General features: G+C 34.1%; 1 protein-coding gene across 1 annotated transcript; it reads right to left on the bottom strand.

Moving 5' to 3' along the window:
- Positions 1-20,649, bottom strand: LOC143238913 (cytochrome P450 315a1, mitochondrial-like). The gene is made up of 8 exons (XM_076479559.1): positions 20,000-20,649; positions 19,323-19,510; positions 16,873-17,079; positions 15,928-16,088; positions 12,895-13,061; positions 12,288-12,366; positions 8,680-8,886; positions 1-8,348 (listed from the first exon to the last, which is right to left on the bottom strand). The coding sequence occupies exons 1-8, from the start codon at positions 20,527-20,529 to the stop codon at positions 8,232-8,234; spliced, it is 1,656 nt and encodes a 551-aa protein (XP_076335674.1). The 5' UTR covers positions 20,530-20,649; the 3' UTR covers positions 1-8,231.
- Between the last annotated feature and the right edge of the window lie 690 nt (positions 20,650-21,339).

Here is a 21,339-nt window from a genome sequence, read left to right on the forward strand (position 1 = left end):
GCAGTAAAACACCTGTAAAAAGAAAATGCATACATGTAACAATAAGGTACAGTCGTAAAATAAACAACCAAAGTACGTGTAACACTAACTTTTTTCATATTTGTGTAAACTTTTTGACATCAGCTCAATTTTTTTTTTTCATAATCACTTGGAAATGGAAAAACGTTCTGAGAAGTTGTAGTCATCAACTTCGTCTTCGAACAAGTGACAAAGAGAGATACAGGCGTTTTTGTGAGTCATTTTCGGATATAATCATAAAATATACTTTTAAAGTGCAAAATATTTAGAGTTGATACGTGTGCTATGTCTCTACACTAATTTGATTAAGCATCAGATATATAAGAAAGTATTAGAGGTCTTAAGTTTGTTTCCAAAGTCTAAATACTAGTTAAAATGCCAAAACACAAATGTATACCAATCATGTATCTCAGAACGGCTGGTATGGGTATTAAATCTTTTACTAATAAAGCAGATGACCTAGGAAGGTCGAAACGTTGTTCTCTGTTTTATTAGTAAAAACGTTAATACTCATACCAGCTATTCTGAGATACATTTTTACTTCAAGTGGGTTTATCTTCATCAAGGTATACCAATTATGTATTTCACGTAAAACACAATAACTAATACTTCCTTTTTATATTAACTACTCTTTAATAGTTTTATAACAAACATTGTACTGGATATTAAAACTTCTATCTAGGCTTTATAATAACTGAAAATAAAAAATAAAGCTTATTTGATAATGTAAATTACATATTTACAGTTTTCTCATCCCAGATACAAAACTTACTATGGGATTAAATATGTAATGTTCTTATTAAAACTAATAAACAGTCATATAAAGGGCCATCTATTTATTACATACGCATATAGGGAAGTGGAGTCTTTAAAACTGTTGTGCATACGCAAGGAAAATTTCGTTAACTGATAATCAGTTATAATCGCTATGTATTTTCATACATGCGCAATACAAACTGTACTCTACACAAATTCGACAATAATAATCATCATTCGGCCTATATTGCTTACTAAGTCTTATGTTTTGTGGTTCTGCCTGTTTAATATTTACTTTTAAACCCTGCATGGAAGGTTCTGACTTTGATTTGATTAAAGGCTGTTGTAGCATTCTAGATTGAAGTCAAATATATATATATATATATATTTCAAATCTGTAGCACTCATTGATTTGGATTCACTGTATCCATTTTTTCTTTCAATAAATGTCACATAAAAAATTATTGTTCACGTTTTCAATGATTACTGGTCAAATTATGTTCAAAATTGTTACAATATGAAATTCAGTTAAAATGGGTACTTTTGATATAATTAAACAACTTGTTCAACACGAAAGGGTGTGTACAACCACAACGAACATGCATGACAGATAACCTTAAAGAATTCATGACATTGCGATTTTAATATGATAAGAACGATTTTTATACTATGATTATACAATTATACTGTGATTGTATTGTTAGTTCTATTTTGTTTTCTATTCATGATGAAAACTAAATTTTATTGTAAACAAACATAACAGTATTCATAAAGACTTACGCGGCTGTGAACGTTTTAAAATTTTGAAACATTTGCAAATATCAGTCGTTCGCTTATATTAATAGACTTCCAGCTTGACATCTTTTGTAGACTGTGGGCACGTGGGGTTCTTTCAGGCGAAAGTATAGTCACGCCCTTAAGCTTTCTCGTTCTGTTGCGATGACGTTACTCAGAAACTTGCTAAGGGGTGTTGCAAAAAAAAAAAGTCCTTCTTTTCCACGAACAAGAAAAATCTTTGCAAGTCTGAAGATCCTTGCAAAACTCCCGTGGGATGATGTCGTGTCCTAAACGTCACTATCACAAAATTAACATATTAACATCATTTTTATGGCATCGTAAGTTATCATGGTGTTGAATCAAGTCCAGATTCGTGTTGCTTCCGTTGCACTTGGGTTTACACATAGACTATTAGCGGTTGTTTTAAAAAATTTCAAACCTCCGGATCGTCACATTGCAATGGTAAATTTGAAAAAACATAAGTAAAACGTGTGTAAGAAACATTGCAAACTACTGATAATAAAATGTCCAGCGTCAATGGAACTCTGAAAGTGTTTTTCAATGCATTAGAAAAATCATAAAATAACTCGCAGTCACATAACCGTGCATTACACCACTGTCTTGAGAGCTTTGAAACACGAGAAGTTTAAACCTTTCAAGCGGGCGCAAGTTCCTTTTGTTTTTGCAATGAACAGAGGATGGGTTTCTGGAATTTCTTGAGTGAAGACGATTGCTTGCATTCCGCTCTTTCGGATGACTTGTTTATTCGCTTCAGAAACCAAGTTCTCAAAACATTCGTTGTTCAGCAATCAATCGCCACGAAATTTGGGATCTTTTGTGTGCTCCACATGCTTCGGATTTTTTTTTGTGCTTCACTTCAAAAGTAATGGTCTTTGATGTCAAAGAACGAGGAGTATCATGGAATAGCGAGTATTCCAGGAATCGTGTGCTTAAGGAAGTCATTCTTCAGTTTCTGCTTCAGAGAGAAAATCAAGGGACGTTTGATCAGTTGACATTCTTGCATGATCTGCCCTGATGCGTGAAATTGAACGAAACTCACGATCAGCTTATGAAGATGTATTTGATGTCATCTGTAAAGATAGATTCGGCCGCTGGCCTAGAAATTCTTCTGATCTCAACCCACCTAAAACCGTCGGTGTCATCATTCAGCTGCACCCTGAAGAGATTTTGGACACTTTGTCTGATAACGAAAAATTTAACCACAACGCTTTGGTTCGTGTACTTACACTGGTTTTGCGCGAGACCATCTCTGAAACTGAGATGTTTATTTCATTGTTCAAATAAATCAAATCTCGCTTAGAAATGGTTTAAAATGATGATAGTCGGCATATCAAGAAATACTGACTAAATTCGTGATTACTTGGTTTGTTCATTTTCAGGGAAAAAAGGACATTCTTTTTGCAACCACATTATATACTGTAGTAGCTTCAAATTAGCACGTTCAGTGACACTGACGAATCTAACTAACGCTGAAGATGCAGTACGATAGCGGAAGAATTGTATCAAAGTTTTAGAAAGGTATAGGAAAGCCTTCCCCGATACAACACAATAATTGTCAAAAACAAAAGTGGCGGAAATATGGAGAACTCAAAACCTTGAATTAAAGAGTAAAAGTATGTTCATGTCATTTTGGTCAAAAATAATGTTTGTGTACGGTTTTGTTGCATTAAGTGAATTAAGACATTTCGGGCATTTTACCTCCAGCGACATGATGCATGTTTAAGTTTATGGATGTACATTCATTGGCCACTTTATTAGATATGCCTGCTATTTAACGCAAATAGCCAAACAGCAAATCATGTGGTTATAACTCACTATATAAAGCATATAGACATAATCAAGGGGTCCAGTTGTTGTTCAACCAAACATTAGAATGAGGAAGAAGCGTGATTTAAACGACTTTGACCGTGGAATGATTGTTGGAATTAAACGTGATTATCTCAGCATCGCAAGATTACAGAGAATGGTGTGGTGCAATAAACAAAAACATCCAGTGAGTGGCATTTATGTGGGTGAAAGCACCTTCTTAAGGAGAGAGGTTAGAAGAGAATGGCCAGATTCGTTTAAGCTGATAGGAAGGCCAGAAATAATCAAATAATCATCTTTTACAACAGTGATATGCAGAAGGGCATGTCTAAATGCACAACGCGTTGAATCTTAAAATGGATGGACTACAGCAACAGTGTTCCATTCCTGTCAACTAAGAACAGGGAGATGGGGCTACACTAGACACAGAATTACCAAAACTGGTCGATTAATTTTGAAAACACGTCGCCTGGTTTAACGAATCTTGACTTCTGCTGCGACACGCAGATGGTAGGGTTAGAATTTGGCGTAAACAACACGAATTCATACATCCATTAAGCTTTGTGTCAACGATACAGCTGCTGCTGCTAGTGTAACGGTGTGAGAAATGTTTTCTTGGCAAACATTAGGTCCCTTAATACCAATTGAGCACCTTTTGAATGACACCACATACTTGAGCATTTTTGCCGATCATGTGCATCTATTTATGCCACAGTCTACCCGTTTTGCAATGACTACTTCCAGCAGGATAATAAGCGATATCCCAAAGCAAGCATTATCTTAAGTTGGTTTCATGAACATCACAGTGATTTTAGTTTACTCCAATGGCCTACACAGTCACTAGATCTCAATCGAATAGAGCACCTTTCGGATGACGTGAAACGGGAAGTTCACAGCATGAATATGTGGCCGACAAATCTACAGGAATTGCGTGATGCTATCGAGTCAGCAAGTACCAAAATCCCTAAGGAATGTTTCAGCACCTTGTCGAATCCACGCCGTGAATAATTTGAGCTATTCTGGAGGCAAAAGGGTGTTCTACCCAGTACTAGATAGGTGTACCTAATAACGTGTTAATTAAGTGTACGTGTAATAGACGGCATCATATCCTCACGTAACCGAAGACAGCAGCATAAAAAAACTAAAAAGCTGTGCACGACTACTACAGCTTCCACAGACACAGAAAGTGATACTAGATGGAAAAATTCCAACTCCGACAAACACAGTTAGGTCCTCAAGCAATAAAGCAGAAACTAGTGATGGAACTATCATAAAAGAGAATGACACAGCCAGCTGCAAAATTAACACGGAGAAACCATAATAAGATAAAACTAAACAGAATATGATTGATATTACGAAGAAAAATACAATATATTGTCAACTAAAAGACATAAGTGACATATGATCGTGGCTCAGAACAAATGCTTCTGCATTCCTAAGTATTGTCGCAAGACAAGTGTCTCCTTCTGGATCTTAATGTGGAAAATTCCCAAGATACAATTTTGATGCATATGGAACGTAAAGTGCGCCTTCCACTCCACGATCTTATCATTGCACAGAGGCATAAACCTATACCATTAGTTTATGCTGCATGGGAAATAAAATTCCAAATTAATTCAGGTGCGCTTACTCACAGTGGATTTACCTTCACTATTATTCGTAGTGGGAAGCATGACACAAGTAACCTGTAGAGCCATGTGTAAGACTTTGAGAATTTTCTTGGCCAGAACTCGTTCATACCCTTCCTGAAAGATTCTGTAATAGATTGCATCAAGCCCATTCGCGTTCTTATGCAGTGGCGGATCAAATGTAAGTCTTAAATTTCCAGAAATTCTCACAGATGAAATGGAGTGCTTCAAAAAACATAACTTCGAAGTATGTATCGCACTCACTTATGTGCCTGGTTATCCTGTCTATAATCGAGTATAAGAAAAAATAGCACCATTTAGTTTTGAGCTGTATGGATTAATTCTTTCACACGACAATTTTGGATCTCATCTAGATGGTACAGGCAAAACATCTGATCCAGAAATTGAAAAAGGCAGCTTCAAGAAAGCTTGTGAAATATTTGCCGAGGTATAGGCAAGGATGGAGATTGACGGTCATTTAGTTAAGGCAGATTGTATTAGCATTGAGAATTCAGAGTTTGAAATAAGCGAGCCAGATGATGATTGATTAGAAAGGCATGTGAAGCAATTAAATAGCTAAAGTAGTAACCAAGATTGTTGTTGAGAGTAGTATACCAAATGGATGGATATCACGTTTGCGAGATTCTTCCAATCTCCATTTCCTCTTACACAGATACTATTGAAATGAAGATACCCGAACGTGAAGATTTTCTGGAACCTCAGCAGACTGTATTTGCAACTGTAGGTCAAAGACTCGCGTTATGGAATGTGATTTTAAATGCAGCTTTACATGGAGAGGTTCTCTATGACATATTTTGCCCGAAAGTTCGCAATGAGATGTCTTCAAAAATATGTGAAACTTTGTAGAATATATTTTTATGGACTAGTTCAATGTAAGAGCATAGTCGTACTCATGAACTAAGTACAGAGCTAGATGAGGCCTTGGAGGACCACGAGAAAGACCTCGACCCATCTTGTGACACTAGTCATGAATCGCTTCCACAAGACCAATCCATTGCAAGAGAAACAAGTACTTCTGTTTATCAATTTATGCGAGGCAATAATGTAACGTCAGCAAGACAATAAGTAGAACTAGATTGATTTGATTTTTTTGGCATCACCTATTAACATTATTGTTTTATATTTATTTTTTCATATTAATTCATTTTTGGTTTGCTATTGTCAAAATCTCCGCTTCTTGAAAAAGTACAATTCGAAAATCAAGTAAAATCTTTGTATTTGATCTATTCAAACATACAATACACCTGCACACACACAAACAATCAAGCACACATACTACAAAAAAACTAAATGCGTTTGGCTCATGATCTTGTTAAATTCATTAACAATTCATCTAGTTTTTCACTGATTAAAATATCTTTTTTTTATAATGGTCAAAATATTTTAGTAACCTATTAATAACATGCAGGGATTATTATAAAGAGGTTACTGCATATAAACTACGTACGCACGTACAGTGGAGAGGGACGTTGATTTTTTGTTTGGGAATTTCGCACAAAGCTACTCGAGGGCTATCTGTGCTAGCCGTCCCTAATTTAGCAGTGTAAGACTAGAGGGAAGGCAGCTAGTCATCACCACCCACCGCCAACTCTTGGGCTACTCTTTTACCAACGAATAGTGGGATTGACCGTCACATTATACGCCCCCACGTATACAGAGCTAGATGAGGCCTTGGAGGACCACGAGAAAGACCTCGACCCATCTTGTGACACTAGTCATGAATCGCTACGTATTGAAGGTAGGTAATAAATTGAGATGGCACCTAACAGACATTCACAAACTGTAAATAAACAAGAGCACTGCTAAGGGTTAAACTACAAAACTAAAGAATTAACGAAGTCCACTTACTAGCATCACATTTTATATACTTTGACTGTATTAAGCGATAAATCGTATTACGAAAATACTTCATCTTAAGTATAGTTTTTAACTATATACTTGACTAGTCCTTGAAACTAAACATTAATAAAAAGCTTACATCTAATTTTATATATTTTGATATCTACTGCTAGGGCAAAGTCTAAATTTAAACATATTTCACGTTATTTATTTCCATTTGAATTACACGGTTTGAACTTCGAGTATTCAGAAGTCACTCAACTTATTCTTTAAGCTAAAATGTGAAAGGTAAAGTGTGAGATCAAAATTGAATTGTTTGTTTTCTGCACAACAAGTAAGTTTAAAAATTGTCTACGCAATAACACCTGCCATGCAAACTGTGTTACATAGTCCATTTTTTTTTTCTCTGAAGAACAGACAAAATGGGAAAAATTGCTTTCTTATATACCTAATGTTGCTCTAGCAATACGTTTCTTGAATATGTGTACACACATGCGCAGGACGTGTTAGAGCAAAAACGTACTAAGAAATCAGTGATATGATATGATAACAGACGAAAATATTTTATTAATAGTTATTTTGGACTCAAAAATTCAAAGGCTAATAGTTACGGAATGGGTCATTCACATTTTTCTAGAATCAAACAAAATTGCACATTAATATAGGAAACCAGATTGAACCACATACATCAGTCAGCTGGTTCAATATTACAACATGTTGCAAATTCAGGAATAAAACTGTTTTAATGAGGTTGGTGGAAATATAGAAATTAAACTTCAACCAACTGAAAGGAATTTTATATTTACAGGGACCTGAATGATATTAAATAAACAATAAAAAACGTTATAATTTACTAGGGACGTGTAATACCACACTCGCCCCTGTAATTAAGAGTGTTATTTGCTGCAAATACTATTGCCTACTATTCAACCCACTTTATAATGATTATGGGATTGAAGCCACGAGGTTGGGTTGATCTGTAATTTTCTCTTTTCTGTCTACAATATTTATTTTGTGTTGTTGGTTTTTACAGTGTGTTAACTTTCCTGTTTCGTCACTTCTCCTTCTTCACATTAATTTCTCTTCTCTCGACTTGTACTTTGAGCAACAGTAAAACATGGATTGTTCCAATTGATATTGCAGAGACACTAATTGTTTAGGCTCTTTTTTTTTTTTTTCAAAAGTAAAACTGAAACAATAATGATTGCACTTGATTTGCTGATACGAAGGTAATTGCTGTCTTCTAACATCAGCTGACATGACTGAAAACGCTCACTGGCCTTTTTTTGTTGTTGTTAATTAAAAACAGTAAAGTGATTCGCTGTATGACTTAGTCTTTTAATCCAAACATAATCTCTAGAAAGCTCACTTGCTACGATCCCTCAAACGTAGTTTAATTGGCTCACTTGGAGTTGTAATCATTCTCATAATGATTCCCACATCTTTTGTGTTAGCGGGCACCAGGTGAAAATTTTGAATTACCTGTAGAGACAAGGAAAGGCCCATAACTTACAGATATGTGTATCTATTTAATAATAAGGTTGTGTTACAGTTCTTCACTAATTAAGACATGCATAAATCACATGATAAAATTCATAAATAAATAACGTTTTGGATAACCTAACTTGTGTGTTAATATTATGTAACATTTTATCTTCTGAGTAATGGAAAATTAAAGTACTGTTATTAGGTAAAAACAGTAAAACCAGCCTTATCCAGTTCAGTTGCAAAACCTACTTGGTAGAACATTATTATAATATAAAACTAACTTGTCCACTTTTAATTATAAAGTAAAAAAGTCATTACTACTTACTTTCGCAAGAAGAAACTGCATCTGCATTTCTGCCACTCGACGACCAATACAGGATCGAGTGCCAAATCCAAACGGTAAGCATGCAAATGTATTAATGACGTCACGAGTGTCCCGATTCCGTAGCCATCTGTCAGGTTTGAATTTACTTGGCTCTGGGAAGAATCTAGGATCTCTTCCAGTTGTATACAAAGACATCAGGATAAGTTTCTAGAATGTTTAAAATTCTCTATTATCAAAGAGTTGTAGCACATCTTACAATTTATTACTTTTTTTTACTTTTCGTAGCATAATAATGGATCATATGAATAAATAACATTTCCAAAATCATGCGCTTTGGCAGAATTTATCATTCTGTCATTTAATATTGTTTTAGGATGTCGACGAAATTTAAGATTCCTGAAATCAATTAGATGATGTAAAACAGGAAATAAATTAATACTTTTTAACATAATCTATTTCAAACAGTTCTCATTAGAAGCAGAAATAATGTTTCATTTGCAATTTCTGCCGTTCTTTATTTGAAAGTTAACAGAACATGTTTTGTAGTAAATTCAACTAAGTTTTAATGTGAAAATGAAGTTTCAGTTTCAGATTATACTATTGAAAGTAAATCATTTTACGACTTTGAGATGAATTCAGTTATATTGTATCAAAAACAAAGGAATAATGATAAGAGTAATGTAGGAAAAAACCAAGTTATAATTAAAATATTCCGAACTAGCTCACAATGTTCGAAGTGCTATTTTGGTAGTAAAGTGTTGAAACAGAATGTATTTATCTTTTATCACAACTTTAGCCTTGAGAATATGTTTATAGTCTATAAAGTATATTACAACCAGTACTGAAACACCATATACTTGATAATAATGAATCGGTCCTCATAGAGTATGCAGTGCTTGGTAAGGCTTAGAAAGTTCATTTATTGGTATAGACAACCATTTGGAGCAAAGAATACACGAGAAAGGAGTTGACATATCTTTAAAAATGATGCGGTATTTATGATTTTAGTATTCTATAAGTTAGAGCGTGTCTACTGCTACTACCACCTAAACTTGTTGCGAGTAATATACTGAATAAACAGGAAAGTAGTGGAAAGTGACTGCCAAAAATTGAGGACTTCTCACTCCATACGAATTTTGAAAGATATTATTAAACCAATATTACACTTATAATCAAACTTCATCATGAAAAATATTAATGAGAATTCCAGACGGTGAATGAGCACTGGGAACTCCATAGGCCGTTCGTCTCGTCTTTAATGCAAAGTATCTGGTTTCCTTTGCCTTGAGAATCTGAATGTATTCAACTTGGGCATGACAAAACAAAACACATAACTTAACTGACTAACGAATGAATATTTGCTATAAAATTTGTATCGATGCTCTAAATGTAGGCCCAATATGGCCAGTTGATTAGGGCGCTCAACTTGTAATCTGAGGGTCTCGGGTTCGAATCCCTGTCACACTAAAATATGCTTGCCCTTAACTCCCTGGGGGCGTTAAATTGACGGTCAATTCGACTAATCTATGGTAAAAGAGTAGCCCAAGAGTTGGCGGTGGGTGGTGATGACTAACTTCTCTCTAGTTCTACACTGTTAAATATGGGACAGATAGCGCAAATAGCCCTCGTGTAGCTCTGAACGAAAATTCAAAACAAACAAACAAGCTGTAAATGTAGCTACCAGTTTAGCTGCTAATTCTTCTTTCATTTCTTTAAGTTGCACGCCCCATATTTTTATCACTAAGTTCTATTTTATTAGATATCATGACATTTGTCAAAATCAACAAATAACCACAGCAAGTAAAGAGTGACACTCGATACTAAGTAACACAGATGCCTTGCAATATATAAGATCATTCTACTAAACTGTCAGTTTTCATTTGGGCAAAATTAGAAGCAGAAAATGAGGTGGTTTGTATAATTTTTAGATTTATTCGGGAAAGCGTGGTATAAAAATTTCCTAACTCATAACCTCATTCGTGCAAATATTGTACAGCTTCCTCTGAAAAATCTATGCTAACCGAATTAACTTTAGAGAATCACAACCCTATTTTACAGAACACATCTATACTTTACAGAACCACCAGATTCCTTAATATATTATATATAGTGGTAGTCTTTCTTGCTTAAGCTAATATCATAGGATGCTAAACGCCCTGTTATTAATTAGGATAGTTTCACAAAAGTTATAAAATCTATGCTTAAAAACTGGCAATGAATAATTAATAAAAACTGTGTACCCATATGATTCTTTTTAAAAATTAAGCTCTAAACTCATGAACGAGTTTGCTTGGTCTAATCAATACTTATGTGTCTGAATATCCTTTCACCTAAGTTTTGCGACTCTAAATCAGCCATTTTAAACTGAAGCACAAAAACTGGAAAAGGTCCACTGTTACTTTTACAAGAAGCAGTGATACAAATTTTAGACTGATAGATCAAGTGATTCTTTTTGTACGCATGTGCACATCTTTTGGTCAAATATAAATGATTTTCATTGAATAACCATGCTCGTATAATTCTTAATGACACAATACTGCGTGTCTTTTTTTTTCAGTTAATTGGAATTAATATTAATATTTTCACTACATTTTAGAGGAGCTAGGTTTGATGATAAAAAGCTAGATCAACCCAACTATGGTGGCACAGTTATTATTGTCATTTTGATTTTTTAATTCATGTAGTAATGCTCTCTGGCACGTACTTACAATGTTGATAGTTATCGTCTACTGTTGGTTTGGTTTGGTTTGTTTTGAATTTCGCGCAAAGCTACACGAGAACTACCTGCGCTAGTCGTCCCTAATTTAGCAGTGTAAAACTAAAGGAAAGACAGCTAGTCATCACCACCCACCGCCAACTCTTGGGCTAGTCTTTTGCCAACAAATAGTGAGATTGACCATCACATTATAACGCCCACACGGCTGAAAGGGCGAGCATGTTTGGTGTGACGAGGATTCGAACCCGCAATCCTCGGATTACGAATCGAGTGCCTTAACCACCTGGCCATGCTGGGCTTTAGTGTTGGACATAAGTAAATAAAAGCATTGTAAAAATGTGCATCCAAAGATATTAAATTAAAAATATTGCCGTATGAAGCAATATTTGACTGGTCAGGCTATTGCCATAGCTAATCAACTTGGCATATGATGTGTGAAAAGCATACTGCCCGACATGTAAAAAATGCCATTTCTATGGGTGTCTGGAGAGTCATGGTTCCAGAAACATTTTAAAAATTTAATACAATTAGATTGAATTTTGTACTATTTTAACCAAAAACATTGCGTACACGCAACGTAATGTGTTGAACTTAAAAGTTATGGTGATGTATAGTTAAGTTATAGTCCTATATGCCATGAAAAAGTTGTCAAGCCATGATCTGAGTGGTTGTACCGGTTCCTGCAGCCCTGAAAGTCATATACAAAGCATAGTATTTGATTTTTAAAATGAATAAGGATATAGTTGTTTTGTATCTGTTCTGTTAACATCGATGTTAAACATATTCATAATAATAATATTAAATGTAAAAAGTTTAACAAAACTACGCCAAAAGGGAGTGATATTAAAACACTCCATTAGAAAGTATTTCAATAGCGAAGGAAAGTACATACCCCAGCAGGAACCTTGTAACCATTAAGAATAATGTCTTGTGACAAAATTCGAGTCAAGAAGGGAGCAACTGGATACAGTCTGTTGAAGAGAATACGTTCAGTTATTTGATTCAGAAAGAACATTTCAGAATGCTAATTAATTTCGACAGACGGAGCCACAAGGTTTAACTTTATATCAAATCTATCTGCTTTAAATTGTAATAAAAGTGTTGCTTTATGTTCCGTAAGCTTAATTAATACACAACATTGAACAAAACATTAAAATCGTTGTCTAGACAATAAAAATAAATTATCAGTTATTGACATATATAATAGCTTTATCCTCACATATGTTTAGGTCTTAGTGCTCCTCATGGTAAGTTTACGGTTGTTTCTCTTAATCCATACCAAGCTAATATACTGAAATGTGCATGAAATTTCACATACATTACACATATACATGTTACACGGAGGTTAAAAAATACAAATATGTTTAGTGCTCTAAACTAATGTCTAAGACACATCCGAGAAATATACATATTAAACTCAGATTCCATTTCACAAATAGTTTAGGAAACCACTCAAAAATTTAAAAAAAGGGTACAGTAATAAAAAAATAAAATACTACCTTAGAGCTTCTTTTATCACAGCCTTTAAGTAGGGAAGTTGTTGAAGGTGTCCTTCTTGAATGACTTCTCTAGACGGTATGATTCTATTGACTTCTTCTGCAACCTTTTCTTGACATTCTGGGTATTTAGCCAACATATAAAGTGTCCATTGGGTAGCGTGCGATGTCTTATGTGACGAAAAATAAGTAATTATGGATTTTTTTTTACTGTTCATTTATGTATCTGTATCTTTGTGTCTGTATAAATAATATCAAGTGTCATTAAGGGAAAAAAATATACTAAAAGCCCTTGAAATTCTTTTTTTATTCTGAGTTTTATTTATATTTTTCGTGAACATAGTATAGTTGATTACAATGCATACTAAATTTATTATATAAAATAATTTAACAATTCTTTTTAAGCACTTTCGAATAGTATCATTCGGAACTGCGCAAAAGTGTAAGAACAAAGTGAAACATTAGATTTCAGGCTATTTTAAAAAACAATAGGAATAAATCAGAGATGAAACATCACAATTATATTAATCTTAATACTTAGAAATTAAATGAAATTGTTTGAGTTCACCAAACAACTAATATTTTGTGTGTCCCTCTGTTGCTTTGGAAAATACAGATAGTATTTTAGTTATTACTTTAACATCTTTAATAAAGTGTCCTTTGGGATTTTGCTCCAAATGTCTTTAATACACTTCCATAAAGTTTCTTTGGAATTAACTTTCGATTTGTTATGTTTTTTATTTTTTATCTCTAAAATCCCAGATCTGCTCAGCTGGGCTGAGATCGGGGCTCTGTGAGAGCATCGCATCAAAAAAATAACTCCAGCAGCTTATTTCTTAATTGAGTAATTTCTTCATAGGTTGGATGAGTGTTTGTGGCCATTAACCTTTCGGTAGTATAATCATTCACCAATAATATGTAACAGGGTATACCATGACGGATCAGTATTTGATGGTAATTTCAATGCTCTGATATTCCATCTATTTTGCAAATATCTCCTGTCGCCTCAGCAGAGAAACACCCCCAAACCATCACACTGCTTCTCCTATACTTCCTGGTAGGTGCTATGCATTGAGGTAAGTAAATATCTTTGTCCTTTCTTCCGCTGGACGTACAACCTACGTTTTGAAGCAAGAATTTCAAACTTGGATTCATTCGTTTATAACATCATTTTCCAATCATCAACAGTTTCTCTTTGTACTTTTTAGTAAATTTCAGTCTCTTGTCAATGTTTAGTGATCAAAGTATTTTTTTAATTGCTACGCGACCAAATTCATTCTCGTTGACTCTCATTTATATTGTAGATTTGGTCACTTTTTGTCATTTGGTATATGTTCACTTAACTCGTACTTAAAATCAGTGGCAGCATTCCTTCCGCCACGAAGGCTTCCTAAACGAAATACTTAACATAAGTGTAACTGAGTTTAGGTATTCTGCCACTTACTTTATTTCCAGTTTTATATGTATCGGTTTCAGTGTTTGGAGATTATTTCAAGTCTGCAGCATTATGTCGGAGATCGAACTCGTATCATGTAAAAACATTTATGCGAACTCTGTGTTCTACTGACAATCCTTTTTGCTTTTTTGGCTGTGGCATAGCAACAAAACTTAATACATAATGTAAAACACTATTTTTATCAAAGTTTATTTGTGGAGTGCTATTAAATTGAATTGTTGTAGTACATACCGATACCATAAGCTGTTTCCTTACTAGCTTCTTTCTATATAGTTAATACGCTGCATGGGTTATCACGATAGATATTTCAAACCCTAAATTTGATCAGTATGTTCATTCAAACGAAACCCTTATAACATGCGTTGGGTGAGGATACATAGGAATTTTAAAGAATAAGTATTCTCACACTGGCTCATTCACTTGTTAACAGAAATCGGCGAAGCTTTAACAATGGTGAAACTTACATTTTCTAATGACATGGAAGAATTATCTCCTAAAATGAAAAGGATGACAAATATCCTCTTGTCGTAACACCTTTACACAGTAGTGTAGGTGTTATCACTGTAAGAACAACTAAAAACATGAGCATATCCGGATCTTAGTTGCATAATAACAATTGAGGTAATGGATTTTCACCAAATTATAAGAACATATAGCACAACATTTCAATATTTTGAAAGCTCATATTTAGTATTAGATTTCATAATGTATACTTATCGAATATTTGAATAAAGTGTAAAGAAGTTGCACAATTATTATGTCATAAACACGCTATAAACTTCCATTGAAAAAGTACTACTTTCCGAAGTAAGATTGTTTCCAGACATCACCACAAACATCATTTACTTTACAATATAGTTCATTTACTCGTTCAACTTGCTGTTGTACTTTCTGTTTTACTTTCTTAGTTGTTATTAATTTAGCAAATAGTTTATCATTTTCTCAAGCTTGTATGAGAACTATATGAAAGCTGTCGGACTATTTACAACGCAGTTAATAAACTTTATAAAGAATTACATCACAAACTACTTTTATCAATGTGAAAATACTACACCTGAACAAAAACTGATCTTTTGTATGATGTTTGTTTGTATTTTAATTTCGCGCAAAGCTACACGAGGGCTATCTACGTTTGCTGACCCTAATTTAATAGTGTAAGATTAAAGGGAAGGCAACACAAACCATCGCCAACTCTTGACCTGCTCTTCCACCAAAGAATATATTTGATGTAATGGGGATTCGAAACCGCGACTCTCAAATTACAAGTAAGCGTCCCAACCACGTGGTGATGATAGGTTTTTCACAAGACCAAACAAACACTCTTTTTCCATATACTTCTAATGTCACTTTGTTACTTCTATAAATTTTGTATTTGTTACTGTTTCCTTTCCACTAATATTTTGAAATATAAAACTAGCCTAGAAATCCTTATCTAAAAAATAAAAACGTATTATCAGTTAATATTACACTTTATCTCCTGAAATAAGTTGTGAATCAATTTTATCTAATTTGAAAAAATAAAAACAATTCATAATCAATTCCTTTTTTAAAATGAGAAATAGAAACAATGTTTGATATACCGTGTCAGCAGCTGCGAGAAAGAGGTCTGTGACAATTCGCACGATTTCGTCTTGTTCTATCTTGTCTTCAAGAAGCATTTGGCTTAAGACACCTTCTACTGGCTCTCCTGCCTCGGCCTTGGAGAAGATGTCTTTGACGTTATCTTCTACGTATGTTTTTGCTGCAATTAAAATACTATTCTTATAAATTGGTTGATGTGGAAATTGATCTGTCTAAACTAACTGAAAAATAATCATGTAATTAAAATTTCCGAATATTAATTTATCATGTTTTCTCAAAGCAGAGAAGTTGAAATAAAAATATGATTTATATTTTTATTAAAACTAGTATAGACTTTCACAGTGCATCAGATACAATCAAAAACAGTAACTTCTTAGTAGTCCAGTGGTAAGTCTGCAAGCTTTTGGCGAGAAAGCTCCGACTTTTCAACTCGTGGTGTGAGGAACAAATCTCTACGTAGCATTGTATTTAATAAAAAAACACTCTTTTGTTATGTAATTTTGTCTAACTCAAGGCACTTATGAACACAGTCGTTCTCAATAGAGTATATGTTTGTTTAGTATCGCCATCTGTTGACCGAAATTATCTCTATAAGCAAATTCATGGAGAATTAGATTTATAATTCAATAAAGGTATATAGGCATAAAGAATAAACCTCGTGATAAAAATTAACTTATCTCATTTTTATCGTTTTATATATATAGATTGTGTTTTTTTTTGCAAAGTACTTTTGTATTTTTACACTATTTGTGTTTGTTTTTAGAAATTAGATGGTTGTCGTTTTTATTTTGTTTCTGTTTTACAGCAATATTTCTGTGAGCTCCCTATCTCATAAATTGTGTATATATAACCCATTATTTATTATTCAGTCCCGAACCGAAAGAAATTAAAAAATTCTTTTTAACTTACCACTATTATAAAAATAAAAAAATCGAAAGGCTTACCTAAACCTAAAGCTCTGTCAGCTGCCTGAACGAATCTCCGCCACACAGGTAATTTCAACCAGCACGCAAACCGAGGTGGGATCATTGTCATATGAGCAGATTCCGTAAAGATTTGTTGAACACAGTGCACGAATTCATGAATATTCCCGATTTTACTGTCGGACGTCACACATCCCAAACGTCGTCCAAATATCATCGTTCCTAGAGCTGGGATGAACGATAATAATAAAAAAGCTTTGCTGTGTATTTATTTCATGTTGAAATACTTGTAAGAAATAATATTAAATTTCCTTATTCTTGAATTTGTTGAAACAATGCTTGCACATAAATGGAACTTATCTAAAGAGACGTTTCGCACACCTTAGATAAATTTAACAATAATTGTTTCGAAGTTTAAAAAATAGATAAGGTATTTACTACGAGAATTTCACGTTTCTTTTTTTTTTATAAATGCAAATTCATTATCATCATCAGTTGATAAAATAAGATCGGAGAAAATATCCCCTGAGAAACAGTACTTTTGGCATAACATTTCTGTACTGCAATGAAGTTCTCTGACGTACTACAGGGGCAAACTGTTTATTTGGAATTATATAAAAAAGAAGAGAAGATTATTGCACAGAAATGAACTTAAGAAATACGGAGCTTTTTAGGTTTAGCTTGTAATATGAAATACGTAAGTTATGGGTACCTTAAATTATTCTTAGCTTAAAGTCTCTGATTTATCCTAGCTTGCAAATGTTTTTCGCGAAAATGTCTATATTGTTAAAATCAGCACCATAGTAAATGAAAACGAATTTGGAGCTTCACCCCTTCGCTATAGCCCATGTCGCCTCTTCCGGTTATGTCTTTCCATACGACCGTAGTTTTTAAAAATAGCCCTGAAGCGTAGTTTCCATTGAAATGAACCCTTTCGTAAGGCTATAATGTCCAAATCACAAAAATCATACATGCTAATTTTCATAGTTCATTTAATGTACAAGAACTACGATTTCCTAGCGACCGTTTCAACAGTACAGTCTGACAACTTGGCTGATTTGTATGAATAGTATAAGTATCAATTTTACTTTCCAGCTACGTTGAGGCATGCGACAGTTGGAGGGATATATCGTAGAAGCAATTTGTTACTTAAGACACATGGATGGCTTAAGCCACTCATTTTTCAGTTTATGAATTCTTACCAATTACAAGATCGCCACTTCTTACTCTGGTTGTGTACGACTTGTTTTTTATTTCTTTCTAGGTGGTTCTGGTACTTGATGTTGATCATATTCCTTAGTTTGTCAAGCACTTATTACATACCCTTAATAAGTACCTTTTATTCAAAACTGACCAATTTTTCAGTAGTATCGCACAACGTGACTTGGTGAGTTGCATATTTAAAATAATTTTAATATAATGCATTCAACCCTATGTATAAGAAAGTCTAAATCTCTATCATCCAATAAAATATAAATGAGGCTCAATGGTATAGCGGTATGTCTGCGAACTTACAATAGTGAGCAGAGCACAGAGAGTTCATTGTGTAAGCAATGTGCGTAACTTTAAAATAAAAAAAATATTCACAATGTTTTTTAGAACCAAGTTGCCATTATGCAGTTATAAACAACTGAAATTGTTCACAAAAGACTTTCCAATTAGTCAATGTCGCCCTTATTTTTGTAAATAAAAAATAAATTAAACAAAAACATGTGTAAATAAAGATTAACAGCCTTATAATTAAGTCATAGGATGATAAATTCTCCATAAAAATTTCTTCCGTCAATAAAATAAAAATATGTTCAATATTGTCTCCAACAGATGCTTTTTCCTTGTTCTATTTTTTTAATATTTTAGTACTGCTACGTCATAATTAGTCCTTTATACACAAGAAACTTTTCAAACGTAATATAACACTTTCAATTTCATGTTTGTCTTCCGTACAACTGTAACTGTTTCATAACGCTTTATTATTTCTAATTTTGCATTATTCTAAAACCAGAAGTAAAATTATTTTACAATATACCAGGAGCTGACCGCCATAGACATGAATAACTTGATTAAAACAGACAAAATTCTATGTCTACTTACAATCAATGGACCAGTTGTAAAGTTCTAGCTATACTTACAATCAATGGACCAGTTGTAAAGTTCTAGCTATACTTACAATCAATGGACCAGTTGTAAAGTCCTAGCTGTACTTACAATCATTAGACCAGTTGTGAAGTTCTATCTATACTTACAACCAATAGATCAGTTGTAAAGTTATATCTATACTTACAATAAATGGGTCAGTTGTAACGTTCTATCTGTACTTACAATCAATGGACCAATTGTAAAGTTTTATCTATACTTACAATAAATGGGTCAGTTGTAACGTTCTATTTATACTTACAATCAATGGACCAATTGTAAAGTTTTATCTGTACTTACAATCAATGGGTCAGTTGTAAATTTCTATCTATACTTACAATCAATGGACCAATTGTAAAGTTCTCTTTCTAAATTTTCTAATTCCATATCTTCATCCCGTACCTTCCGCCATCTGTAAAGCAAGTCGTTGATAACCTCATTAAATACCCTAGCGTGATCCGAGACACTTTGTTGACGGAACACTTTGTTGAGGCTCTTACGCCTTTCACTCCATTGAGGGCCGTCCCTGGTTTTACAGAAACATTTATGTAATAGCCCGTGAGTTAGCATCTGTTAATTAGCTCTAACTACACATTATTCGCATTTATATGGAACATTATTAAATTCTTAGTTTAACTTAAAATGTCAGATTCAAATTAAGTTTCTAAAGAAATAAGCATATAACAGTAAACATATGTAAAATATAAATTTAAAACACAATTAAGGACATGAAATTAATGCATAGGGGAGGATCCATTATTTCGTGAAATTAGTCTAAGTAGAGTACTTACTATCAACAGATGTATAACGTTTAGTTAGGTACATTTATTGGATATTTTATTAATACTTTTTACTATGAGCATATTATATTAAGAAGTGACTGATTTATACCACCTTACATTTAACTTTTAGGTGTTACTCGCGTTTGAGATAATCACCAATATATTCAATATAGTTGCATATCATTTCCTGCAATCGTAACATTTCTTTAAGCAAACTAGAACTGTACACTTACATAAAGAATAGTCCACGCTGAATACCGTTGATTTCATTGTAAATCAGCCAAGGTTCGGGGACCAGATGCATGGGGTAGCGCCCCTCATTTTGATAAACCCTCTGAATCAACTCACCCTCTGCAACAAACACAGCTTCAACAGCACCCAGTTTCTCACGATAGATACTGCCCAATTCCTTATGCCGTTTATCACAGTATTCATGGATTTTTGGAGCACCTCCACTGTAAAGGAGGTCAAATATTGTCCCAACCAAGGGAAGACCTTTAGGTGATGGAATATGGTCGTAAGGTTTGCCCGAGGTGACGCCGTTAAGGCAAGGCACTTCTGCAGGACAAGGTGCCTTAGCACCGGGGTTGCGATGACTGTGATGAAACGGACACCTGGCTTCAGCTGGCTGTAGCGACGATGACGTCAAACTTGAATGCAAGCATCTCTTTATGACAGTAGGACGAGAGGTGAAGCTATTTAAAACTTGTAGAAACTCTTTAACAAAAAACACACACAATCGTCGAGATCCTCTCACTGCCATATCGTGTAGTTTGCCAAACACAGAGTGTAATTTAAAGGTGAACAGGCTCGACGAACAACAGGTAAGGCGAGCTGCTCTGTATCGTTCACACAATCAATACACGACCACTCGCGACGGCTATAAAATGCCGTCTGACAGCTTTTGGTTTGAGGTTTTATAGCAGTACCTACCACCCGAATAATCACCCCGCTCTGGATCCCCCAGGCATCACGCACCACCACCAATGCTGGTCGAGCGGAGCTCTATACAGCAAGAACAAGTAGTGGTCTACCTGGCAGCCATGAGTAAATTACTAAAACCGCTCTGTTCTTAATGCTAAATCGGCAGTTTTAGAAAACCCATTTTTGTTTAAGTATATGAAAATATTATAACATACCTTTTAGCTTAATTCAACTAGCAATGAATATATTTAATTTAATTAGACATGCATTCATACAGAAACACTAAAGAGTAAGCTTTTATATGTTTCGTAAAGTACGAACTTTCACTGCAGAAAGTAGACTTAAGTTCAGAGGTATGTGTGTAACTGTTATAACGTATAGTTACAAAATCCTATTTTACCAGCTAAAAGCTAAACACATAATTCTAGTAACGAGTATGTGTGTTTTTCTTATAGGAACGCCACATGGAGCTATCTGCTCTGTCCAACGAGGGGAATTGAACCTGTGATTTTAACGTTGTAAATCCGTATACTTACCACTGTCCTAGCGGGGAACATTAAGTATCTTACCTGAAATTTCAATAAAATGAATCGTTTTATGATTTATTTTATTTCTTGCATATCCTTTCTTCTACACTCGCTATATGTAC

Source organism: Tachypleus tridentatus, chromosome 13 (genome assembly GCF_004210375.1).
Source record: "Tachypleus tridentatus isolate NWPU-2018 chromosome 13, ASM421037v1, whole genome shotgun sequence".
Classification (NCBI taxonomy): domain Eukaryota; kingdom Metazoa; phylum Arthropoda; class Merostomata; order Xiphosura; family Limulidae; genus Tachypleus; species Tachypleus tridentatus.

Bases quoted from the DNA above. Each gene is read 5' to 3' on its own strand.
- LOC143238913 (XM_076479559.1), bottom strand. From the start codon at position 20,529: ATGGCAGTGAGAGGATCTCGACGATTGTGTGTGTTTTTTGTTAAAGAG. The intron at 17,080-19,322 runs GTAAGTATAGAT...CGTTCATCCCAG, and splicing joins TTACAATTGGTCCATTGATT to CTCTAGGAACGATGATATTT. The intron at 8,887-12,287 runs GTATGTACTTTC...TAAACATTCTAG, and splicing joins GTTACAAGGTTCCTGCTGGG to AAACTTATCCTGATGTCTTT.